The sequence below is a fragment of the Lolium perenne genome, chromosome 4 (genome assembly GCF_019359855.2).
Source record: "Lolium perenne isolate Kyuss_39 chromosome 4, Kyuss_2.0, whole genome shotgun sequence".
Taxonomy (NCBI): Eukaryota; Viridiplantae; Streptophyta; class Magnoliopsida; order Poales; family Poaceae; genus Lolium; species Lolium perenne.
In genome coordinates, this window is record NC_067247.2 from 139428075 (window position 1) to 139437048 (window position 8974).

Genomic DNA, 8974 nt, shown 5'->3' on the forward strand with positions numbered 1-8974 from the left:
GGTCCCTTTTGGCCGCCGGCGAAGTAATTCTTCATCGACAGCACAAGATCAGGGATGATTTCATTGACCCTGGTGGCCACCGCGTCATCGACCTTGCTAGCAACCTCAGATCGACGCGTTGCTGAACCTCGACCGACTCGTTGCTCGAACCTCAGACCGACGCGTTGCTCCATGGTTGTTTCCAAGTCGGCCACCTTTTTCAGAAGAGCCTCGTGCTCCCGGTCCTTCTGCGCCTGCCGCGACTCCTTAGTGCTTGCGGGCACGTCCAAGCCATAGTCGGCAAGCTTGCGACCTCCGCCGGCGCCGGGGACACGGTGGGGCTTGTCCAAAAGCGGCCGCGCCTTCACGGTGTTCAGACCCCTGATAAAAGGCGTGTCCCATGGGACTTTGCCCGTCGACGTCTGGGACGAGGAGCCAGCTGATTCGGCGGCTGCTTGTTCCGTCAATCGCCGAAGTAACATGAACAATTTTAGAATGTAATGGACTTGGTGAGCAGTATCAAATTAATAAGCTGGTAAATTGCTTACCATCGCTTTCTCTAGTGCCATCACCTTCGTCGGCGACCAACTCAACTCCCACCACCACATCAGGTTTCGTGACACGTTTCCCAGCCAATTCTCTATGGTATCGGGACCTGAGATATGCCCTGAAGAGTGGGTCTTTGTACTTGGCAAAAGGGGGCTCGAGGCCAGCCTTTATGTAGGCCTGGTCCTCCTTGTCCCATACCGGCTGCTTGCCTTCGAAGTCACGGCAACCGAGATTGTGGTGACCGATGTTCTTATCCGCCGACTCCTTCCCCCTGTGTCGATTGTCGTTTGGTGTACTCGAGCTCCTCGTTTTCCAAGAATTTATTATACTGCTCCAGCGTCATCCGCGGGAAGTGGCGCTGGATCTCTTCCCAAGTCTCATTGTCACCAAGCATCCCCCTCAGCATGGTTTTATAACCGCTGAGGTTCTTGGAGAACTTAGAGAGGGCTCGTCTGTTCACGATGTTATCCTTGGGATCCTCGTTCCTGTATTCCACAGGGAACTCATACCGTGCGTGCAGCCGCGCAAGGAGTTGGGCATGCAGATGCTGCTTCTTCTTGGTTCGGAGTTTCGTCTCGTTGACGTCGACGACGTCCCGAAGGATTGCTCCCAGTTGGAGGCCGTACCCCTTCGCCACGTGCTTGGGCTCAGTAGGAAGACCGGTCTTGGCGTCCACCGCGGTGATTATGTCGCGAGTGGTGCCGACCCTGTTTGGGCGCCGCTGCTTCCGTTTCCTCTTGGCCTCGGTAGTAGTATCCGAGCTACCCCCGGCAACGCCACTATCGGTGGTCTCGTCGGCAGCGGCCCTCTCATCCTCACCATCGTTGTCCATCTCATCATCCCCCTCCTCCGAGGACCCGTCATCGCTGCCTGGAAGTTCCTCCAGCTGATCCGAGACCATGAGCCTGTAGTGCTCATCCAACTTCCGCTGAGAAGACCCGTCAACGTCTTCGTTGGGGTCTGCAGAAGACGACATCGCTAGCTACGTGCTTCTGCCATGTATTTGGAATTACTATTAGTCAAAGAAAGAAAACAGGTAGTGTTTTAGGAACATGCTAACAAAGGTAGATGTGACAGCATTAGGCAGCATACACATGCAGATGAAGCAGTATCTTATTAAACTATACCAACAGGTGACACATTTTTTGTCTGGAGATCAGAGAGTCAATTGGATCATACTTCAAAAGCCTTCAACTATACCAACAAAAAATTCGGCATGACCTTTGCTAAAAAATGGTCAAGAGAATACCAGAGGCCTTAGGATCAAGAGAATACTTCAAAAGCCTTCAAGAGAATACCAGAGGCCAGAGAATACCAGAGGCCAGAGAATACTTCAAAAGCCTTCAAGAGAATACCAGAGGCCGGAGAATACTTCAAAAGCCTTCAACTATGCCAAACGAGGCCTTAGGATTTTTTTGAAACTTGTAAATGTTATTTTCGAGTTTTTAGTATGAAGGGAATACCAGAGCTTGGGAGTTGGGAGCCAGAAAAACTCCATTACGACACACAGGGTCAAGAGAAAGTGAGGACGAGAGCAGCGAACCGGCGAGAGAGGGAGAGGGAGAAAGAGAGGTAGCATGAGAGGGCTCCTCGGGCTCGGCCGGCAGCCGCCGCCGCTCCCCCTTTTCCCCGCCGCCAAGAGGGCCTCGCCATACGCCACCCTCCTCCGCAGCCTCCGCCGCTTCCTACCGGCCAGCCGCCTCCTCCGCCTGCTCCTCCTCCTCGCCGCCCTCTCGCTCGTCGCCCCGGTCTTCTTCCACCTCCGCCTCCGCCGCTTCCACCGCGTGCGTCCCCGCACCAGTCCACCCTTCGAGATCTCTTTCCCTTCCGGATGCGTTCATCTGTCACGCGTCGGTTCTAACTTTTCTATCGCGCCTTGCGTCTCACAGATGCGCGAGAGGACTTGCGGGTGGATCGCGAGCCCGCCGATGGTGTGCGCGCACGGCGGCGACTCGGCAAACGCATTCCCTAACTCGGTGGGTGGTAGATCGCCGCGATCCCTGATTCTCGGCGAACTTGTTACCGGATGATAATTATCTAGTATCTATTTGGGTGGAGAAATGTGCCGACGGGTTCTTGGTTTCAGATGGACGCCTTCAGGATGGCTTTGGACGCTCGCGTAGACTGCGTGGAGGTGGATGTGTCGAGGTCCTCAGATGGCACGCTCTTCGCCATCCATGACAGGTAATCTGAATTGCTGCCTGGCTGTAGCGGCAGAATCTACCTGAAGCATTGCAGTTTATGTGGAACCTGAACTGCAAACAGGACTGTTGATTGGTTTCAGTAGCTGAACTCAGTAAGAACTGTTGCATTTGTTGAATGTATCCGTGAACGTAGATAACGTAATGGAACTGATGAAAGCGGTTATAAATTCCAATACTAATAGATGCGCTATATAGATGTTTTTATAGCATTTGATATGGCATAGTTTGCTTGATTTGTTATTCACAGACTGTACTCGAGGTTGGATCCATTATATTTTACCATTTTTTCATGCATTGTACTGTCGCTTAGTTGCGGAACAGCTAACTGGAAAATGGACCACTACTTTAGTGGTTTAACCCTTTAGTGTACTGGATGGAAAACTAGACACCTTATCTCTGCACTTGGATGTTTGGTCACACTCACATATTATTGATGTGTTGACACTTCGGAGGTCATCTAGTGCAACTATTATTTTCAGTTGTTGTTACAAGAAAACTCTACTTCGTACTAAATTTCATATGACTGCTTTCTTTCCGAAATGCTAGTATATTTTTCCTATTATCTTCCATAACCATCAAAGGGTTTCACCTTCTGGTAATGGGCCTGTTAACAGTCATTTACAGAAGACATGGGAACCCAAAATATATTCTTGTTGTAAGGTTTATCATTATTGATGCTTCCATCCACAAACACTAGTCACTATTTGTTAATGTAACACAAATAAATGATAACTTATAAATAAAAGCAAAAAATTTCAAACAGAAGTGCAGTAGCTTGCATGGTACTAATTCTCTTTTGTTGTAATAATATATCATGGACTTGATTCGAAATTGACACAGTCAGGGATCTGCAAAGAATGTCTGGTAATTCTACAGCAAAAGTTGGCCACTGGAGCGCTCATGAGGTGAGTTTATTTATTTGTTTAGTCTATCTGTCAAGTACAAAATTTGTTTGTCTCGGTTCATAAATTGCAAGTGGTGTTTCATTATTGTAGCTGTGCTAAACGAAGCCAGTCAAGTGATAGTTTCAACTTGAAGTGTGTGTTGTGAAGTAGCTGCATTTATTATATTCAGTCCTAGTTTCCTGAAGCACATCATGATCATCGGCTGACTTTGGTGATGGAACACACTAACAAAGTGACCTTTTAGTCTTCGTAGATAAAAGCATTGTCCACAAAGTTTCAGCTATCAAGAACAGTTCAAAACCAGGAAGTTCCCAAAGTAGAAGATGCTCTTGCAGTAAGCATCTGTCTAATGAGTTTGTGTTGTTGGAATTATTCATTAGTAATCCTTGTAATCCGTTTAACCTTCAAATTGCTCATGTAAATGTTGCTATTGGTGGATTGTGTTTGAAACACACGAGTATGAATTCATTGATATGTGTGGTACTGAGTCTTTCACCTCTTGTAGTTGATAGCGCAATCTGCAAGACAAGTGATTCTGGATATCAAAGTTGGGCCTCCTTCATTTGACAAAGGTTTGGCTGAAGATGTACTGTCCATTGTAAGTGCTATGTAGATCATTTCTCACTTGTCCTTAAATAGGTGGTTCAAATAGCATAAGCTATTCCCTTTATCTGCAAGTCTTGGTTCATCACATGTTCTATCATATCTGTATCATCGGTTTCTACAGGTTAAATGGAAAGGATCCTGTTAATTTAGTATGTGTTTTATGTAATGGTGGAAGTGCTTAGAGTAGTTTGATATTTTCTACCTGGTCACATTTTTTTTTCTCAAAATTAGCATTTTCATCCGTGGCAAAATTCTCTCTTGTTCTATCCATCGTACTAAAGTTGTGCATATCATTTGACCATAGTTGCCCAAAATATCGCAGTTTTTCAGCATGTTTGCTAAATGATGTTTTCATCAACATCATTTACATGATAAATAAATGCAAGTCTTGGTTCATCACATGTTCATATCATATCTGTATCATCGGTTTCTACAGGTTAAATGGAAAGGAGCCTGTTAATTTTAGTATGTGATTTGTGCAATGGTGGAAGTGCTACAGTAGTTTGATATTTTCTACCTGGTCACATCTTCTCAAAATTAGCATTTTCATCCATGGCAAAATTGTCTATTGTTCTATTCATCTAACTAAAGTTGTGCACTTCTTTATTTGCTTATTAGTTTCATTTATTTATCATTTCACCATAGTTGCCCAAAATATCGTAGTTTTTCAGCATGTTTGCTAAAACATGTTTCATCAATATCATTTACATTCTTTGCAGATCAAGAGAACAAACTGCACAAATTGTGTAATCTGGTCAAAAAGTGACAACATAGGAAGAGATGTCATCAACCTGTCAAAAGATGTTATGGTGAGTTTTTCTGTATTTTCCATAGAAAATACAATAAACCGCATCCTAGTCTTTTATCCATGCCTACATGGCTGCAACTAGGGGTGTGCAAAATTGAAACCGGTGGAAACCGTTTCAAACCGGTTAGTGGGAGTAGTTCATTTCCTTTCACAAATTAAATCTCCACTTCCACTTTAGAGCGGGAAAATTAAAGCTAAAACCGGTCAAACCGTGAAACCTCGTTTGCCCACCCCTAGCTGCAACCAGCACTGTTATATAAGGGCATCTCCAATGCGGCGACCCATCCCGCGCCCGCCCGTCCGAATGGGTCAAAACAGACAAAAACGCGGCCCAACGCGGCCACGCATCGCAAATGCGGATGGCCGCTGTGTCTGGGATGACCCAAACCCGGCCCAAATCTGGGTCAGGTTTGCGTGGCCGCGGATGGCACGCGGCGTCCTCGTACGTGTGCTCGCCTCCCTGGGCCAGCTGTCGGCGGGGGGCGCGATTATTATTAAATGTAGACTGGGAGGGGACTGTCTCTGTCCAGTCCACTTCCCCACTTCCAGTCCACCTCCCCACGCGCTCGCAACTGCCGCCATGGGCCCGAAGAGGATTTTTGCTCCCGGTGCCAATGACGGCGAGGCCAGCAGCAGCCGCCGTCTTGCGCCGGCGTTGAGGGCTGCCGGACACCGCGGCGGTCTCTACATCAGAGAGGCCGGCCGCGTCGGCGCGGCATTGGCGCAACCCGCGCCGCTGGTGCCGAAGCCGGAGGAGGACGACGACCCGGACATGCGCGCCGCTCAAAGGAGGAGGCCAAGTGCCCGCATCTCGCGGCGGTGATCCGCACCTCCGCGATGGAGGAGGCCCGGCCGGCGGTCGAGGACGCCGAGGCCTAGGTGTTGCTCGGCCAGGCCTGCCGGGAGGAGGAGGCCTTGGGGCAGCGCGACGAGGCCAGGCTCCGGTAGGAGGAGGCCAGGCGCGAGGAGGCCAGGCGCCGGCGCGAGGAGGACAGGCGCCGGCGCGAGGAGGACAAGCGCCAGGAGGCCAGGCACCTGGCGGAGCAAGAGAGGCATCTCCGCCTCAGGGAGGAGGCGGAGTTACGGGCTGCTGCGGTGGAGCAGCGGGTGGCTCCGGACCCCCACTCGGCCTGGGAAGAGGCCCCGTGGTCGCCGTGGCCGGAGTCCCCGGCGCGCTCGAGCCACAATAGCGCATCGCCGCCTAGGGACGTCATCGACGCCCACGGCGATGAGGTCCACAGGGACTAGGCGGCGCACCGGCGGCCACCTCGTCCTCCTCAAACCCTAGGCTAGGGTTTTATATATATTTTTAGTTTAAAGCCCATATAAAGGGCTTTCTTTTGTAGTTTAAATTTGTCCAAAATAAGGCATATGTATAAATTTGCCCAAAATATGGCATATGTTTAATGAAATATGTTTTAGGTTTAATTGTTTTCATTTTTTTTTTGTTGTATTTGACTTTTGCGGTGCGTCCGTGTGTTGGGCGCAGTGCGCGACCCGAACGGATCGATGGCCAGGTCCGTGTGTCCGCGCGGCCACCCAAACGGCCCATCCGGATGGGCCAACGCGTCCGGTTTGGGTCGCCGTGTTGGAGATGCCCTAACTCACCCATGCTATTTATCTGTTACAGGTTGGCTATATTGTCATGGTTGATTGGTCAACTGGCAGAAGAACAGAGTTAGTGAGGATTGAAGGGGCTAAAGTTGCTGGTGTATATCATACTTTGATCAATGGGAAGCTCATGAAGACCATGCACAGGTAATGTCTCTTCTTTTCGAAATTAGATAATGGAATTAGTCTGACAACTAACTGAGCTGCTGGGTTTTGAAACAGAAATGATCGAAAAGTTTATGCATGGACTGTTGACGATAGCGACTCCATGAAGAGGATGCTGTATGAGCAGGTTGATGCAATTGTGACAAGCAACCCTTCACTCCTGCAGCAGCTGATGCAGGAGATGAGAACAGAATGCATGGAAGATGGCATTGCCTTCGCATAGTGACGGCCATAAGCCTCATCGCATTTCCAGTGACTGCTTTTATCTGCATGATACGAGAGTAGAACTGAAAGGAGTTTTTTCTCCCATGGAGATTGACCAGTAGCATAGATGATTTTAACTCATTTTTACGATTCAAGTGTTACGCCATTCATCTCACCATGATGACGTTTGCTCTTCCTTTTCCCTGTAACCGCTGGAAGATATTCTTTAGGATATGACAATGCTAACATGTAATGGAAGATAACCTTCTCGCCCTCATGTAATGTTAGCTATACATAATGGAATCATGCTTTTGTCATTGACGCATCAATATGTAGACTAGAATAAATATAAATATTTCGTTAATTTTGTACTGAGCACACCTGCATGTGCATGTGCAAATGAGAGCACTAGGATACATGGAAATATTGCAAATCCAAATGGACACCCCGGAAAAATCGGCTGGGCACCTACACACCTCATAAGAACTCAACCAAATGCATGCCATCCACTTGTGAATGCAAGATTCTCTTCTCGAGGAAAAAAAAGCAACATTTTCACTTGTGCCCGTTGACCTTGGTCAACATCAAGGCCAGGCAGGCTCTCCAACCTTAGTCTACTCGACTCAGTCCTTATTTTACAGCATTAGCTTGAAACCAAAAATAGCCTTTCTTCCAAATAAAGTCAAAGCTAGCAAGCAGAAAACTTTTATAGAAAGAAAAACAAAACAAAAATATCCATTAAATTAGTTCAAAAAATAAACATCCATTAAAAGTTGCCGCTTTCGCCTAACAGCTAGCGGGAAATAATTCTCATCCCACCTGCTTTTCTTTCCTTCCTAGTAGCGCTCCTCATGTACAAATTCCACCCGAGGAGAGGAGGAGCCGTGTGTTTGAGCAAAGTCTGGATACTCCGCTCTCCATCTCTCCCTGCCTCCAATCCTCCATTGCCAAGGTCAGTTAGTTTCTGCTCTCTACGTATTACCTGTTGTTCCTTCCTATGCTTAGAGAGAAACGTTCTTACTTGTTTACATGATTAGCTAGGTTTTATCTTTCATGTTTTCTCTACCTGCCCATGTGATTTTCTCGTTTAGCGAGATGCTCGAGATAATGCGATCTAGTCTAGTCCGGATGACCGACACATTTCTGTAGATCTCACAGGTCGTCCTATGCACTTGGTATAAGTACACAACATGTAGGCGCACACAACCGATTGGTTTAGTTTTGATCTTAGGTGCTCTGATGGTTTCCTTTGTTGTGTTTTCTTCCAAGTTCCAACCTCCACAAATCTGGTCTGACGTCCCATTTTACTATGTTAGTTTTATGTATAGTAAGGCCAAGTTTCAGGACTAGATCAACCATGGGGTGACAGAGACACCAGTAGATTTTTAAAACTTTGCATGCCAAGAACATGCACACGTTTTAAGAAAGAAGTATGAATAGATCTTAAGTCTACCGTTTGGTTAAAGCTACAGATAAATGGCATCAGTTTCAGTGTAGATCTTTCCCTTTTGCATCAAGTTCAAGTTTAGATCTAACTCACACAGCCGATCGATGTGTTAGCACAAATACGATTTAAACCTCTCTAAGAAAAGAAATTTTAACCGTGCAAAAATTTGACCAGTCAATCTGTTTTCACAAAGTCACTTAATGAACAAAAGGACAAGATATATGAAAGTACTAGCTTACACATACTTTCACTACATGATGTGAAATGGTTGACCAGATTTACATGTACGTATTTGTCTTACTGTAGTAATTGAACCAATGCAAATTTTTTTTGCATCCAAAGGGATTGCATCTCAATTAAATCCTAACAGTGTGTTTTATTGTAAAAATGCGCATTAGAATCCCAGTGATAAATGTTGCGCCCATTCCTATTTGTTGGCCGGTGTACAATATATTAGTAGTGTAGCACATGCTCGAACAAAACCTTTAGGATTTGC

The 8974-nt window shown here is 46.9% G+C and overlaps 1 protein-coding gene across 3 annotated transcripts; it reads left to right on the forward strand.

Annotated features, from left to right (window-relative positions):
• Positions 1-2004: 2004 nt before the first annotated feature.
• On the forward strand, positions 2005-7348 carry LOC127294034 (glycerophosphodiester phosphodiesterase GDPD4). 3 transcript variants are annotated; one of them, XM_051323775.2, is made up of 9 exons: positions 2008-2312; positions 2418-2504; positions 2615-2712; positions 3577-3637; positions 3891-3971; positions 4143-4235; positions 4963-5052; positions 6682-6809; positions 6885-7348. In XM_051323775.2, exons 1-9 carry the CDS (start codon positions 2106-2108, stop codon positions 7048-7050), a joined length of 1011 nt encoding a protein of 336 aa, XP_051179735.1. In that variant the 5' UTR covers positions 2008-2105; the 3' UTR covers positions 7051-7348. The 3 variants fall into 3 exon arrangements, with proteins under 3 accessions (XP_071674906.1, XP_051179735.1, XP_051179736.1); XM_071818805.1 differs by lacking the exon at positions 4963-5052 and having other exon boundaries at positions 2005-2312; XM_051323776.1 differs by lacking the exon at positions 3891-3971.
• The last annotated feature ends 1626 nt before the right edge of the window (positions 7349-8974 follow it).